At 45.1% G+C, this 17,787-nt stretch overlaps 1 protein-coding gene across 1 annotated transcript in view; it reads right to left on the minus strand.

The window, feature by feature from the left end:
- Window positions 1–478: 478 nt before the first annotated feature.
- LOC127568523 (uncharacterized) overlaps window positions 479–17,787 on the minus strand; it is a 251,819-nt gene continuing 234,510 nt past the window's right edge. The window contains exon 7 of the mRNA XM_052012382.1: window positions 479–788. Coding sequence (XP_051868342.1) covers window positions 599–788 — 190 coding nt within the window. The 3' untranslated portion in view covers window positions 479–598. The remainder of the gene's footprint in view (window positions 789–17,787) is intronic.

Raw genomic sequence — 17,787 nt, forward strand, 5'->3', positions numbered from 1 at the left:
TTCACAGGCTACTGGAGTGCAAATGTGCTACTGGAACTCTTCAGAAGTGAAGAAACAGTTAACTGAGAGACTTACTGCAAAACCTCACCAAGCCTAGAAGTGCAGTTCAACTTAATTCGAGTTCAGCAGCCTCCTGCTTTCTTGTGTTATTGCAATTTTGCCCTTCAGCATTTCCTTTGGCCCTTTCAGTGATAATTACCCTGCAAGTACAGATGAACAAGTTTGGGCAGGTTCCCTATTTTTCATAAGTGTGGCAGCCGTGGCTGTCCAACAAGTCTTGCGCAGCTGCTGTGTTCTTGTTCTCCAATATGTTTTTCTCCCCCTGGTGTATGCTTCCCCTGGAAAACACTGCAGCTATTGAACTGGCTGGACTGAAGCCTTGTCTGTACAGTCAGCTTCTGCACAACTACTTCCACCAACCCCGCCCCCCCCCCCACCACTGCCGCCCCCTCCCCCCCCCCCCAACATGATGCTGGTAGCAGAGTTCTCTTCCCAACCCAAAAGCGAATGGAGTCACCAAGAGTCAGTCTGTTTCCGTTTGCAGCAGGGGTCGGGAGGCAGGTGTCCTTGGCTCTTGGCCTTGCCCCTGAAGTTCTGCTCAGACGTACAAGTCCAGGCCCAGGCTCTTGTTTGCCTCCATTCTGCTCGATGAAGCTGCTGTTGGATTCTGAGCAGCCAGCCAGAGAAGGTTCACACCTCCGTCGCTTTTCTCCAGACTCCTTCCCCTGACGGAGAACGAGGACATCTTGGCTCTGCTGTATCTGCTGGAGCAGCAGTAGAGGAGGAACCTGGAATAGAACACACACACATGCCTTCACTTCATGGAACCATTCAATGTGTTGCAGACACCAGTTTACGTATTACACAAAGATTATAAAACATGTGTTCTACAAAATTACGACCACTATAAAAATTAACTAACTTGCAGTTATCATATTTTACAAAGTGCTAGGCTACTAACAGAATTCTGCTGCTGTACTGCTGTTTACTGTTAGCTGCAGGGATGTACAGTCAGGTGCTCATTAACTCTTTGTGGACAGACTGTGATTCAACTCTCCCAGTCTCATTTCCTTGTGGTGTCTCTTCCTGTTGGGATCGTGCATAATTTTGCACACGTTGCAACTGAGAATAATAACAACCTGCATTTAGATAGTGCTCTAATGTGGCGAAACACCCCAAAACAGGTCAAAAAGGCCTTTACAAACTCAAGTTGACCATGATTTATATGGTAAAGCTGGTGACAAAAAAGCTTGGTTAATGAGGTAGGAGTATTTTAGAAGGAGGAAGGAGTGGATGAGGGAAGAATTCCAGAATTTAGGATTTAGGCAAGGTGATGAGTGAAGCGATTAGTATAACGCTATTACAGTGCCAGCGACCCGGGTTCAACTCCTGCTGCTGTCTGTAAGAAGTTTGTACATTCTCCTTGTGACTGCATGGGTTTCCTTTGGGTGCTCCGGTTTCCTCCCACATTCCAAAGACGTACGGGTTAGGAGTCGTGGGCGTGCTATGTTGGTGCCGGAAGAGTGGCGACACTTGTGGGCTGCCCCCAGCACATTCTCAATAACGCAGGAAGACGCATTTCACTCTGTGTTTCAATGTACATGTGACTAATAAATAAATATCTTATCTTATAAGTTGAAGTACCCAGCCAAAATTAGAGGAGTAATTCTGGCTGTTTAGATATGTCCACAATTTGCACACACATCTTGAATTGTAAAGTCATATAAATTAGCTTTGTACAATTTCCCACATCACAGACAGAGAATCCAGAACAGCCCTCTTAGCCAGAGAGTGAATAGAATGTGGAACCTCTCTACTGCACGGACCAGATGAGATGAATATTCTAGATAGAAGGGAAGGTTAATTAGTATTGGTATTGGTATTGGTTTATTATTGTCACTTGTACCGAGGTACAGTGAAAAGCTTGTCTTACAAATTGATCGTACAGGTCAATTCATTACACAGTGCAGTTACATTGAGTTAGTACAGAGTGCATTGATGTAGTACAGGTAAAAACAATAACAGTACAGAGTAAAGTGTCACAGCTACAGAGAAAGTGCAGTGCAATAAGGTGCAAGGTCACAACAAGGTAGATCGTGAGGTCATAGTCCATCTCATTGTATAAAGGAACCGTCCAATAGTCTTATCACAGTAGGAAGCTGTCCTTGAGCCTGGTGGTACGTGCCCTCAGGCTCCTGTATCTTCTACCTGATGGGAGAGGAGAGAAGGGAGAATGACCCGGGTGGGTGGGGTCTTTGATTATGCTGGCTGCTTCACCAAGACAACGAGAGGTAAAGACAGAGTCCAAGGAGGGGAGGCTGGTGTTTTTGATTAACGTATAAGAGAGAAAGGAATGGAAGGATAAATAGATGCAGGAGTGTAGGAAGAGGCTCACATGGAGCATAAACATTGGCATAGATCTAATGGACCAAATAGCCAGTCGCCATTACTGTAAATAGTATGTGATGCCATTTTGTTGGAGAGATGCAGACACTGCCTGCAACTGTTATGGGAACAATATGCCATATACATTAAACAGAAGGATTTTCAAAAGTTTAACGGTATTGCCCTGTGCAATGCAGTTGAGGAAGATCTTGGCCAGATAGTTAGGTTGCATTGAGCTGGCTGATCATAAAGTCAAAGTTGAGTTTATTGTCACATGCACAAGTACATATGTGCGCAGGATCACAGGCACATAGCATCAGAACCAGGGCGTGAGCTGCAGAGTTACAGAAAGGATCACAGGCCGGGCATGCAGTGACGCACAGTGTGTCGATGTCAAACTAGAATCAGGTTAGACCTTGGGTATGATGAATGCCAACAATGGTCACTGCCTGGGCTCCCATGAGAAGGTGAGCCTGCGCAGGAAGCTCTCAGGCACTTACACAGCAACCCAGGAAGAATTAGCACCTTCAGCAGTGGGATGAACGAAGGAAGAAATGTTTAACGTGCCACCTCATGACAGCTTCCGTTGGCCAATAACAGTAGGCCGTTTCACACACAGAAGCATGGCACAAAGAGCAAAGAAACGAATGGCCATGCTTTTGCTTGAGGGAGGGGTGTTAGTCAGGGTACTGGGCTTACTAAGATAAGATAAGATATCTTTATTAGTCACGTGTACATTGAAACACACAGTGAAATGCATCTTTTGCGGAGAATATTCTGGGGGCAGCCCACAAGTGTCACCACGCTTCCGGCGCCAACATAGCATGCCCACAACTTCCTAACCCGTACGTCTTTAGAATGTGGGAGGAAACTGGAGCACCCGGAGGAAACCCACGCAGACACAGGGAGACTCTTTACAGACAGCAGCCGGAATTGAACCCAGGTCACTGACACTGTAATAGTGTTATGCTAACTGCTACACTAACATGTGCTCTGTTTCCCAAGGGAACTTCACCATTTATCTAAACTACTGAAGCAGATAGTATGGTTCTGAGTTTAACCACACCTGGAAGATGGAGATACAAGAGACTGCAGATGCTGTAGTCTGGAGCAAAAATCAAACTGCCGGAGGAACTCTGTGGATCGAGCAGCATTTGTGGAGGTAAAGGGATAGTTGACGTTTTGGATTGAGACCCTACATCAGATGTTGCTCGACCCTCTGATTCCTCCAGCAGTTTTTTTTCTTTCTCACATCTGGAAGATGATGCTTCCAATTCTTAGGCTAGCTGGAGTGTCAACCTTGATCCTCTGTCACTAGAGTGGGACTCGATATTACAACCTTTTCGATATAAGATGAAAGTACCACTACATGACACAAGCTTACTCAAAGGGGGGAATGATAAGGAGAGAAGTTTTTAAAAAGTAATTGAAATAAATGGAAATCAAAAGAATAATCTTTAAGTAAGGTGGAAAGGGTTTGAATAAATAAAAAATATTTAAGCCTATGGCTGTTTATGAGCCACCAAAATTTGTAATCACAGTTAAGACTTTATGGTACCATTAAAGAGTTGAACATATACTTTTCCATGGAACTGAAATCTTTCTAAGTAATGCTCAGTTTAGAAGAAACATATTCAAGAAAACAAACTCCCAATCTCGAGACAGGTAGTGGTGTTTCTAAAAAACATTGATAAACTACAACTCAACATCCGTTCAGATTTGGAGTGTTTCTTCACCCTAATGGACCATTACTCAGTCAGTAGACGAGGCCTCGGTATCCCACCTGTAGATTAGCATCAGTGAACGGTTACAGTCATGGACTCTCAGAACCTTGCATGGGACAACACCTCCCAAGGACAGAGAACAAGAACCTTGTATCGAATTCAGAAGCAGGGGAAAGTTTTCATAGAAGTTAACAACACAGAAGGAAGCCATTCCATCTGTCATGTCCATGTGAGCCAAAGGAATTTTAGGCTGATCCTACTCCTCATATCTTGGTCCATAGACCTGCAGGTTATGGCTCTTTGAATGCTCACCCTGGTACTTTTTAACTGTCTCCATTTTAATTAGCCCTCCATCTAATTCTTCCTGATCACCACCATTCATTGAGAAAAATAACAGAGAGAGTCACAGAGAGATAAAATGTGGAAACAGGCCCTTCAGCCCATTGAGTCCATGCTGACTACCAACCACCCATTTACGGTAATCCTAAATTAATCCTTTTTTTCCCAATCTCTCCACATTCTCTTCAAGTCTCCTCCAAATTCTACCACTCACCGACACACCAGGGACAATTTACAGTAGCCATTTAACCTGCTAACCTACAACAATAAACAAATCTAGTCTAATCTAATACAATCTAAACAGCGCATCTTTTGGATGTGGGAAGAAATTGGAGCACCTGGAGGAAACCCATGCAGTCACAGGGAGAAAGTGCAAACTCCACACAGACAGTACCCGAGGTCAGGATCGAACCCGGTCTCTGGCGCTGTGAGGCAGGGACTCTCCTTGCTGCGCTCCTGTGCTACTTGTATTTTCTCTGCTCCTCTCTAATCCTTCCACCAATTAGCTTTGGGCTACTATTTGTTGCGGTGCACAGAGAGGTCTGCCCTTCTAGAGAACTCCTAACATGACTTTTCTTTCGCTCCTTGCATATCATTGGCTGGGAGGGAAGGCAGCCCTGTTTTGAGTCCTCCACCTGTGCAGGGAGTAACTATTCAGCAAGCAAGATGGTCAGAAGGTGCCTGTTCTCTGACCTTTCCAACATTCTGATCAAAGGCACTTAGCAAGGACTGTAATATAATGATGCAGCAGTGACATAACTGCACAATGATTAGAATAAAGAGCACTGTGTTCTGCAATCATTATATACTGCTTCCCTGCTAAAGCAGATTATCCACGTGCTTTGCTAAGTACAGCCAGTCCTGAAGTACAATTGCCCTGAGACGCTGCAGACTGGAGATTCCGGCATTTACACAGGGAACCACCACCATTGATTGTACATGAGACTTTTCGGGATCACGATGAAACCTCCCAGTTTTTGACTTCGAACGGGGGGTGTCTGCACCACTTGGAAGTCCAAGTGGTACTCAGGCTCAGTGAACTTGTGTGCCATAGGTCACTGATAAAAGAAGGTTGCTTATAATGGCCACTGTAGTTACTTGGGAGTTCATCAAACTCACAGACCACTGGGACAAAATGCTCCACCTTTTAACAATTTTGTCACAGTGCAGAAACTGATATAAGAAGATGTTCCAACCTAGAACATAGAGCATAGAACAGTACAGCACAGGAACAGGCCCTTTGGCCCACGATGTTGTGTTGAACTAATTAAGCTAATGATGTCTAATTAAACTAATCCCTTCTGCCTGCACACAGTCCATATCTCTCCATTCTCTGCACATTCACGTGCCTATCTAAGAGCCTCTTAAACACCTCTATTGTATCTGCCTCCACCACCACCCCTGGCAGCACGTTCAAGGCACCCACCATTCTCTGTGTAAAAGAAAACCTGCCTCACACATCTCCTTTGAACTTTCCCCCTCTCACCGTAAATGCATGTCCTCTAGTATTAGACATTTTGACCCTGGGAAGAAAGATACTGGCTGTCTACCCTATCTACAGGCATGGTAGTGTAGCGGTTAGCGTAACGCTATTACAGCACCAGCGACCCGTTTTCGATTCCAGCCGCTGTCTGTAAGGAGTTTGTATGTTCTCCCCATGTCTGCGTGGGTTTCCTCCGGGTGCTCCAGTTTCCTCCCACATTCCAAAAACGTACTGGTTAGGAAGTTGTGGGCATGCTATGTTGGCGCCAGAAGCATGGCAACACTTGCGGGCTGCCCCCAGAACACTCTATGCAAAAAAGCTGTATTTCACTGTGTGTTTCGATGTACGTGTGACTAATAAAGAAATCTTATCTTATCTTATCTTATCTTATCTTATCTTATCTTATCTTATCTTATCTTATCTTATCTTATCTTATCTTATCTTATCTTATCTATGCCTCTCATAGTTTATCGACTTCTATCAGGTCTCCCCTCAGCCTCCGTTGCTCCAGGGAAAACAACCCTATTTTGTCCAGCCTCTCCTTGTATTATTGATGGGGTGATGAATAAAAAGAGTTCCAGTTTTTATGGGAAGTGACTGACTGGACATTCCAAATTTGGTAATGCAAAATCTGCCACCTGTTGTCTGATTCCAGGCTGGGTTTAGTTGGAGTGCTGGGTTAGGATAGCCGGTGACCATTGGCTCGATCACCCGTGTCCTGTGGCTATGTGAGCGGGGACAGAGGGAGATAAGTCCCGCGTTGTGATGCTGGGGTTCAGGGAGAACTGGAGATTGAGGCCTCTAACTGGGGCCTCGGCAGACTGCAGGATCAGGAGAGCGATTTCCGAGGTCAGAAATTGGGGAAGGGTGTTGGGGGTTGGGGTGTGGTGCCCAAAGGTTGGAAGATAAGAAAGGGACATTTGCTAGGGGTTTCAATTTGGCAGTGTATTGGGAAGATCAATTTGTCCCAGATTGCTCATCATTAGTAATGGCTAGGATATTGTGTCTACAAAGATATTGCATCTCTATAGAATTCTGGTTAGGCCGCATTTAGAGTATTGTGTGCAATTCTGGTCACCTCACTATAAGAAGGATGTTGAGGCTTTAGAGAGGGTGCAGAGGAGGTTTACTAGGCTGCCGCCTGGATTAGAGGGCATGTGCTATCAGGAGAGGCTGGACAAACTTGGGGTCTTTTCTCTGGAGCGGTGGAGGCTGAGGGGTGATCTATTGGAAGTGTATAAAATTATGAGGGGCATAGCTAGGGTGGACAAGCAATATCTTTTTCCCATTATTGAACCATCCAATACCAGAGGGCATGCATTTAAGGTGAGGGGGGTAGGTTCAGAAGAGACATGAGGGGTACATTTTTTTACTGAGAGAGTGGTGGATGCCTGGAATGTGTTGTCTGATTGGGTGGTGGAGGCAAATTCACTGGGGGCTTTTAAGAGGGGCTTGGATGGGCTCATGAATGAGAGGAAAATGGAGGAATATGGGCATTCTGTAGGTAGGAGGGATTAGCTATGTCGGTACAACATTGTGGGCCGAAGGTCCTGTTCTGTGCTGTACTGTTCTATGTTCTATGTTCTAAAGCTCCTTGGACCGTTGCATGGGGAATGATGTCATCTCATGCAAACCTGACGCGGTGGGGCAGTTGTCCCATTGATGACCTTGTGCTCAGCGGATCAGGTTAGTTTCAGAAACATATGGCTTATATTTGTTCATTCATGGAACGTAGATGTCACCAGCAATGTTAGCATTCATGGTCCACCTCTAACTGCACTGCGCTGAGGAGGCAAGGGAGTCACCAAGACATACGGCGCAGAAACAGCCCCTTCGGCCCATCGTATCCGTGCTGACCATCAAGCACCCATTTACACTGCAATTAAAAACAACCACGTCGATGAGGCTGGAGTAACATACTGGCTGAACTGATTAAGGGATCAGAGTGTCATGGAGTAATTTGTTGGTTGATATCCCACCTTCCAGCACTTGATCCCTAACCCTGCAGGTCATGGGTCTTCAAGTACCAATCCAGCCATTTTTTACTGAGATGAGGGTCTCTGCCTCCACCACCCTTTCAGGCTGTGAGATTCAGGCCCCCACCCAGCCCCCAATTCCTCAAGAAGGCAACATCCATCATCAAAGATCCCCACCATCCGGGCCATGCCATCTTCTCACAGCTACCGTCGGGCAGGAGGTATAGAAGCCTGAAGTCCCACACCACCAGGTTCAGGAACAGCTACTTCTCTTCAACCATTCGGTTCTTGAACCAACTGGCAAATGCTAATTGTTAGAGTTTAGCAACATTATGACCACTTTGATCACTTTGCATTAAAATGGACATTCTTTTGTTCTAATTGTGTTCTTCCTTATAAAAATTGTGTTTAATTTATGTTTTTCTTGTGAACACTGTTTATATGATGCTCTGTGCTGCAAGCAAGTTTTTCATTGTACCTGTGCATACATGTACTTGTGCATATGACAATAAACTTGACTTTGACTTTAAGGACAGCAAATTTCCAGAAATCCAGTAGCTTTTTTTAATTGAAACTAGCTTTAAACTCCAGATTTATTTTTATTTGAATTACCAACTGCTGTCGTGGGATTCGATCCCACAAATCTGGATCATGAGTTCAGGTCTCTGGATGCCGGGTTCAGCGATTTAAATAATCTGTTACTGATTCCTGATGCAGTGTGCCCATTCCCCACCCTCTTCACAATGATAGCTCTGTAAGGAGCAGGGCCTTTTCACATTAACTGCAATCATCAAATCGGTACTGGCATTATCTTGCAATGATACTGTTCTGGTATTTCTCTGGGACTGGGTTCTGCAATCTATTATGAAGAGCTTGTGTGCTTGCTTTGGTGACTCTTTCCAAATGCATCTCCATATGTTCAGTCCAAATGTCACTCAGCAAAGCATAGTGGGAAATAAATTTGTGAAGAGCATCTGCTGTTGTGGAGGTTAATTGCTAATGCAAGTCATAAATACAAAATGACATTGCCCACTTTCACCTTTCTGTTTAGTCCAGGGCTTTCTATCCCAATCACAAGACAATTTCTGGTTTATTTAAAGTGAATCACAGACACAGACTTACACACTAATGTTATACACTGATATGGCACTGGAAAAATGTCCCAGGGTACCATGTGAAAGTATAATCAGCCAAACATCAGCATCCACGGTAGTTCATTAAGCAAACACATTCATAGAAGGAGGCCATTCATCCCATCAATTGTATGTCGGATCTGAGAGCAATCCCATCAATCCCATTCCCTCATGTACTTCCCTGTAACCTATTCTCTCTCAAATGCCCGTCAACTCCTCGCTGCCCACCTTGGGGTAATTCACAGTGGCCAATTAACCTGCTAACCCGCACGTCTAAGTAAACTGGAGCCTCTGGAGGAAACCCAGACAGTCACGAAGAGAACGTGCAAACTCCACGCAGACAGCACCCGAGGTTAGGCTCGAACCCAGGTCTCTGGAGCTGTGAGGCAGCAGCACAAACTGATGGGCCACTGTGCCATCAGTGATCAGTCATAGAGTCATACATCATGGAAACAGGCCCTTCGGCCCAACTCAGAATCACAATCACAATCAGATTTATTATCACTGACTTATATGATGTGACATTTGTTGTTTTGCAGCAGCAGTACAGTACAAAGACATAAAATTACTCTAAATTACAAAAATAAATAAATAGTGCAAGAAAAAAGGATGTTGTCCAAGACACCCATCTGAGCTGATGCCGTCCCTCTAATCTGTTCTTATCCATGTACCTGTCCAACCTATTGTAGATTGTTTAAATGTTGTTATTGTGTATTTTGATATTGTAGCAGATTCCCCAAAAAGAAAGGGAGCCAGAGAGACAGAGATATCAAGGGAGGGAATTCCAGAGAGCCCTGGTTAGTGCGAGAATTTCCCCGTTGAATAGTCCTGAGTCCTCGATGTTGTCTGCAGTTTTCTTGCTTCTGTGTTGCCATCTACATTCCTTTGCATATTTTTGATGACGATTATTGCAAAATGATTTGCTGAAGTTGAAGTGATACTGATAGGTATGAACCCCAAGAGCAGCGGCTTCACACCACCAGATACAAGGACAGCTTGTATCCCGCTGTTATAAGACTATTGAACAGAACTCTGGGACGATAAGATGGACTCTTGACCTCACAATCTACCTCGTACGGCCTTGCACCTTATTGTCTGCCTGCACTGCACTGTCTCTGTAACTGTAACACTATATTCTGCATTTCGTTATTGTTTTCCCTTGTACTACCTCGATGTATTGAACTGATCTGTATCGATGGCATACAAAACCTTGGTACATGTGACAATAATCAACTAATTATCAATTCAGTGAAGTCCAGGCCTTCTGATCCTGGCAGTCATTTATATACCATGCTGAAACACTCCCTCCAAATGAGACATGGAGCTCAGCTTGAGTCTAAAGGTTTGGCTGGACATTAAGGATCCCCAGGCAGTGTTCGATAAATCAGCATGGTTGCAGCATGGAAGGAGGTTATTCTGCCCATACAGACCATGCTATCCCTCTGCAAGAACAATTCTATTGAAGACACAAAAGAATGCAGATGCTGGAATCTGGAGCAAAAAATAAATGAGCTGCTGGAGGAACTCAGCGAGTCAGGCAGCATCTATGGAGGGAAATGGACAGCCGACATTTCGGGTTAAACCCCTTCATCTGGACTGAAAGAGTAGAGGGGAGGTAGCCAGTGTAAAGAGGGGAGGGGCGGGGCAAGGGCTGGCAAGCAATAGGTGGATCCAGGTGAGGAGGGGGTGATAGGAAGATGGAGTCAGCTGGGGGAGGGAAAGGTGGAGATACCGACAGAGACTGGGAGGTGATGTGGAGATGTGAAAGGGCTGTAGATTATGGAACCTGATAAGAAAAGAAAGTGAAGAGTGTAGTCAGTCCCACTGGCTGCCTCCTTCCCAATAACCATGCAGTTTTATTTCTTCACCATCTAATTCTCTTTTGAATTTGAAGGTTAGATCTACGTCCACTACCCTTTCGGACAGAATATTCCAGATGCTCCGGTTTCCTCCCACATTCCAAAGACGTATGGGTTAGAAAGTTGTGGGCATGCTATGTTGGCGCCGGAAGCGTGATGACACTTGCGGGCTGCCCCCAGGGCACTCTATGCAAAAGATGCATTTCACTGTATGTTTCGATGTACATGTGACTAATAAAGAAATCTTATCTTATCTTATCTTGTCTGCTCACAAAAGGGCAGGGAAGCTCCCTTGTGTTAAATTAAGATAAGATATCTTTATTAGTCACACACAGTGAAATGCATCTTTTGCGTAGAGTGTTCTGGGGGCAGCCCGCAAGTGTCGCCATGCTTCAGGCGCCAACATAGCATGCCCACAACTTCCTCACCTGTACATCTTTGGAACGTGGGAGGCAACCGGAGCACCCAGAGGAAACCCACGCAGACACGAGGAGAACATACAAACTCCTTACAGACAGCGGCGGGAATTGAATACAGGTCGCTGGCGCTGTAATAGTGTTGCGCTAACCACTACACTACCGTGCCTGCCCTCCTGAGCAACGTTTCTCCTTCAGCTAACACCATCACCAGCAGCATCTGATCAGCCACACCAAATGGTGACAGAAAAAGATGATAAGGATGTTCCACCGTTTCCTCATAGCTCCTTTCTCTGACAGGCACACTCCACTCCTGATGCCGTGCATGAAATTAGGAATACATCGGGGGGGGGGGGGGTGAAATCACTGGGACCACGCTACAAATTACTTTTCTTCAAAGTAGGTTGTGAATGGGGGGACAATGTACCTTTGGTCACTTGCACTGGTCTGAATAAGTGCAGCTTCATCAACCCTTAAAAAGCTCAGCGCCATCAAGGATAAAGCTGGCCACTTGACTGGCTATCCATTCACCTCGCTAATGCTCCCTACATCGCCAGCGCACTGTGTCCCTCAGTATGTGGGACAATACATCGCAGTTACTTGTCTCAGCTACTCTGACAGCATCTCCCAGTCCTGGACCTTTACAACCAGTAAGGACAAGAGCAGCAGGCACATGGAACACCACCATCAACAGGTCCCCCTCCAAGCCATTCTGACTTGGAAATGTCCTTCATTGTCACTGGTGCTCACTTGTTTCCAGGAGTGGTTATTCTGTTGTTGACATTTTAGCATTTCTTTTTTGCACTGCTTCAGATTGCACCACCATCTTTTCACTGTTATGCAGCTCTGTGCATCATTCTGTTGTTTGGTGTACTTGGCTGTTTAAATTGTTGTCTGTATTATTACCACATATATTGTTTACTCTGTTAGCTTCACACGAGCAAGGAATTTCATTTCACCCTGGTGCATATGACAATAAACTAATCTGATCTGATCTTAATCTGATCTGACAAATATCCAGAGATCAGTTTCACAATGTCCCATGAAAGAAGCCCAACCTCTCAACCTCTGTAGTGGCACTGAGCTCATGGTGACAATTCAGAAGAACGTGGGCCCAGGTTGTCTTAAAGATCTTGTTCCTCCCTGCTGGTACCACTTCCTGCCTTCTATCCGATCAGTGCAAATCAAAATGCCTGCAAAGTTGTCCTTATTTGACACATGCCTCTAATTAATAAACATTGCAGATTTTCTTTCAAGACCCAAATTAATGCTGCAATTATGGAGCCAGCCGGCAGTGTAAGTGTTGAAAATTTGCTTAATTCATTGGAGTTCAGAAGAATGAGAAGGGACCTCATAAAAACATTTCGAACGTTGAAAGGACTGGACAGAGTAGATGTGGCTAAGTTGTTTCCCATGGTGGGTGAGTCCAGGACAAGAGGGCACAGTCTTAGAATTAGAGGGTACCCATTTAGAACAGAGACGTGGAGAAATTTCTTTAGCCAGAGGATCGTGGATTTATGGAATTTGTTGCCATGTACAGCTGTGGAGGCCCGATCATTGGGGGTGTTTAAGGCGGAGATTGATAGGTATCTAATTAGTCAGGGTATCAAGGGATATGGGGAAACAGCTGGGAATTGGGGCTAGATGGGAGAATAGTTTAGCTCATGGTGAAGTGGTGGAGCAGACTCGATGGGCTGAATGGCCTACTTCTGCTTCTTTGTCTTGTGATCTTGTGATTTGCAGAGGTCGAGGGTAAAGGTTCAGAAGAAACTTTTAGAGAAATTCATTAACAGTACGTGCGTTGCTGTATTAGCACCACTATGTAACCTGGGGGAGGCAAGTGCTTACAGTGCCTGGACTTCGTTTCTCCTTCAGTGGGAATTAGAAAATCAAGTGGCTCATTCTCTTTCATGGGGAGGGGAGAGGAGGGGGTTAAAAAGACAAGACGTTTTTTAATTCATTTATTAATGGGTCGGACATCACTGGCAAGGCTTTTGAGGAGTGGCAGCAAGTTCAGAAGTCATGATTCTCACTCTCTTGGATGCACTCTGATTGTAGTGGAAAATTTCAAATCCAATTTCCATCAGGGCAGTTAGAAAAATGTGGGATTCATTCCGGGAAATGACAAACTTGGCAAAGCAGCAGGTTCTAAATTTGGCTTGAATTTGAATAAAACCCATCTGCATAATTTAGGTAGTGTTATTTAATTCAAATTCAATCTAAATTAAATGAGTCCATGCAAATAACATTAAGAAAATGAGCAGGAAATGAGTACCACAATTCACCGTTGTTAACTACTGGCCAAATACACTGGGGAGCAAATTCAATAGCCCCGAAAATGATCTCAATGTGTCATTAACCTGCACCCGTGGATTGCAATTTGAACTTACTGTTGCCTGTACATTATAATGTCCAGCCATTGAGAACTGCACTGTTCATTAGCATCAGCGGTAGGCCCAATATTGTGAGTGGCTGTGACCAATTAAAAGTACCCTGTACTGCTTAAAGTCAGCTTGTAGCAGGTGTTGACAGTTGTGCAAGAAGTGAATCTGACCCGGGAAATTGAAGAACACAGAAAAGAGAGGGATCCAAGGATTTTTGATCTTGCATTGGAGGCCTGGATGGAGGACTTGTCAGACTTGGGACCTAGGAACCTGCCTCAAACACATCCGCATCCTTGTCCTTTAATACAAGCTCAGATACTGAGTCGGTCTCTCTGCTATCTTCTTAAATTCTGTGCCAGGTCTGCACACAGGGAGACACTGCACACTAAAGTCCATTACTCACCCTTGTACTTTACCTTATTGCCTGTTTTCTTTGTGCATTTGCCTGTCAGATGCGACATGGCTGGTGGAGGACGGCTGATGTTCACGGCAGGAAGAGTACCTGCAGCTAGTACACAATCTAACTTGTTGTGACCTTGCACCTTATTGTCTACCTGCACTGCACTTCCCTGTAGCTGTGACACTTTATTCTGTTATTGTTTTTACCCTGTACTACCTCATTGCACTTTGTACTAACTCAGCGTATCTTCACTGTGTAATGAATTGATCTGTCTGAACGGTAAGCAAGACAAGTTTTTCACTGTACCTCAGTACAAGTGACAATAATAAACCAATACCAATATCAATACCAATACAAGGCTTTTAACATCTGGTGGAACTGAAGGACACAGGGTTGACTAATATGGGTGTCAGTGCGTGGACAGATTCTTCTCTAACTCTATTTACAAGTTTGCAGATGATACCACCATAGTGGGCTGTATCTCAAATAACGATGAGCTGGAGTACAGGAAGGAGATACAGAGCTTCGTGACGTGATGTCATGATAACAACCTTTCCCTCAATGTCAACAAAACAAAAGAGCTGGTCATTGACTTCAGGAAAGGGGGTGGTGCACATGCACCTGTCTACATCAATGGTGCTGAGGTTGAGAGGACTGAGAGCTTCAAGTTACTAGGAATGAACATCACCAATAGCCTGTCCTGATCAAATCACGTAGATGCCATGGCCAAGAAAGCTCACCAGTGCCTCTACTTCCTCAGGAAGCTAAAGAAATTTGGCATGCCCCCTTTGACACTCACCAACTTTAATCAATGCACCATAGAAAGCATCCTATCTGGATGCAACACAGCTTGGTACGGCAACTGCTCTGCCCGGGATCGCAAGAAACAGCAGAGAGTTGTGGACACAGCCCAGCACATCACGGAAACCAGCCTCCCCTCCATGGACTCTGTCTGTACCTCTCGCTGCCTTGGTGAAGCAGCCAGCATAATCACCCACCTGGGTCATTCTCTCTTCTCCCCTCTCCCATCAGGCAGAAGAGCCTGAGGGCACGTACCACCAGGCTCAAGGACAGCTTCTATCCCACTGTGATAAGACTATAGAACGGTTCCCTTATTCGATGAGATGACTCTTGACCTCACAATCTACCTTGTTGTGACCTTGCACATTATTGTCTACCTGCAATGCACTTCCCTGTAGCTTTGACACTTTACTCTGTATTCTGCTATTGTTTTTACCCTGTACTACCTCAATGCACTGTGTAATGAATCAATCTGTATGATCGGTATGCAAGACAAGTTTTTCACTGTACCTCAGTACAAGCGACAATAATAAACCAATTCCAATACCAATACCAACACTAACACTTGCACATTATGATTGTATTGGTAAAGTATCTGTGCAACCAGGAGAGAGATGAGAAAGTGATGGTGCCAGAAGTCTGTGGGGCAAGGTCCCATATGAGTTCTGCTGGTAAGAATGCTGTATGTACAGATTAGGGCAGGCACAGTCGTGTAGCAGTTAGCATAACACTATTACAGCACCAGCGACCCGGGTTCAATTCCGGCCACTGTCTGTAAGGAGTTTGTATGTTTTCCACGTGTCTGTGTGGGGTATTTCACTGTGTGTTTTGATGTACATATGACAAATAAAGATATCAAATCAAATTTTAAAAATTGGTAAATTGGTTTATTATTGTCACGTGTACTGAGGTACAGTGGAAAGCATTGTTTTGCAAGCCATCCATACAGAAAAAAGAATCATTCAATAATTTTTACCCAATGCTTATAACAATGTAATAGAAGGCCATTCAGACCTTTGGGTCTATGCCAACTGCCAGATGATTAGTCCCATTCCCCACCTCTTCATTCCCCCCGGAACCCCTGCAAATTATCTGTGACAGGGTATCGATTGAGTGATTAGGTGAAAAACCTGCCAAATGGAGTTTAATGCGGGAGTGTTGAGGTCGTGCACCTCTGTAAGAAGAACCAAAAGGCGGATTAAGTGGAGAGACACCGCAAATGAGAGTAGTTCAGAGGGATCTAGGTGTTCTAGTGTATGAATTATAAGAAGTTAGCAGGCAGGTCCAACAAGTAGTTAAGAAGGCAAACAACATGGTTGGCCTCTATTGTGAAGGGGTGGGGTTTAATAATACTGAGGTTTTATTACAGTTGTGCAGGGTGTTGGTGAGGCCACATCTGGAAGACTGTGCACAGTCTTGGTCCCCTTACCTAAAAATAGATATATTAAGATATCTTTATTAGTTACATGTACATTGAAACACACAGTGAAATGCACCTTTTGCTTAGAGTGTTCTGGGGACAGCCCGCAAGTGTCACCGCGCTTCCGGTGCCAACATAGCGTGCCCACAACTTCCTAACCCGTACGTCTTTGGAATGTGGGAGGAAACCGGAGCACCCGGAGGAAAGCCATGCAGACACGGGGAGAACGTACAAACTCCTTCAGACAGCGGCCGGAATTGAACCCAGGTCGCTGGTGCTGTAATAGCGTTACGCTAACTGCTACACTATATTAGCACTGGAGGCAGTTCCAGAGGACAATCACAGGGCTAATTCCTGGGAAAAGAGGGTTGTCCTATCAAGAGAGTTTAGACAGTTTGTGTCTCTGTCCCTTGAAGGCTAGAAGAATGAGCAGTGACTTTATTCAAACATATAAGATCCTGAGGGGGCTTCACACAGTAGGCGTTGAGAAGTTTTCACAAGTGGGAGAGTCAGCAACAAGGTGATGTAGCTACAAAATACAGGGCCGGTCATTTCAAACTGAAGTGCATAGAAGCTTCTTCTTCCAGAGGGTGGCGAATCTTTGGAACTCTCTGGCCCCGAGGATGGTGGAGGCCGGATCGTGAGATATATTTAAGGTGGAGATAAATATCTGAAAGATCGAGGAATGAAAGGTGATGGGGAACTGGCACAGGCCGAGCGGTCCAAGGTGCTGCGTTCAGGTCACAGTCTCCACCAGAGGCATGGGTTCAAATCCCACTCCTGGCAGTTAAGTATTTTATGGGCAGGCACGATAGTGTAGCGGTTAGTTTAACGTTATTACAGTGCCAGCGACCCGGGTTCAATTCCGGCCCCTGTCTGTAAGGAGTTTGTACGTTCTCCCCGTGTCTGCATGGCTTTCCTCCGGGTGCTCCGGTTTCCTCCCACATTCCAAAGACGTACGGGTTAGGAAGTTGTGGGCGTGCTATATTGGCACTGGAAGCGCGGCGACACTTGCGGGCTGCCCCCAGAACACTCTATGCAAAAGACGCATTTTACTGTGCGTTTCCATGTACATGTGACTAATAAAGATATCTTATCTTATCTTAGTTGAGGCCAACATATATCAGCTATAATCGTATTGAGTGGTGGGGCAGGTTTGAGGGGCTGAGTGGCCTACTCTTGCTCCTATTTTCTTGTGTTCACATGTTCCATTCTCTCACACATACCCATCAACTCCCCTTGCATTCATCTTTCTGTTAACCTAAACTCAGTGGCAATTTACAACAGACAATTAAGCTACCAGCACGTCTTTGGGATGTGGGAGGAAATCGGAGACTTGGAAGAAACACGTGCAGTGACGGGGAGAATTTGCAGACTCTGCACAGACAGCATCCAAAGTCAGGATTGAACGCAAGTCCCTGGAGCAGTGAGTCAGCAGCACATGACCGCATCACCATTGAGTTGAGG

The sequence above is a fragment of the Pristis pectinata genome, chromosome 3, assembly GCF_009764475.1.
Source record: "Pristis pectinata isolate sPriPec2 chromosome 3, sPriPec2.1.pri, whole genome shotgun sequence".
Lineage (NCBI taxonomy): Eukaryota > Metazoa > Chordata > Chondrichthyes > Rhinopristiformes > Pristidae > Pristis > Pristis pectinata.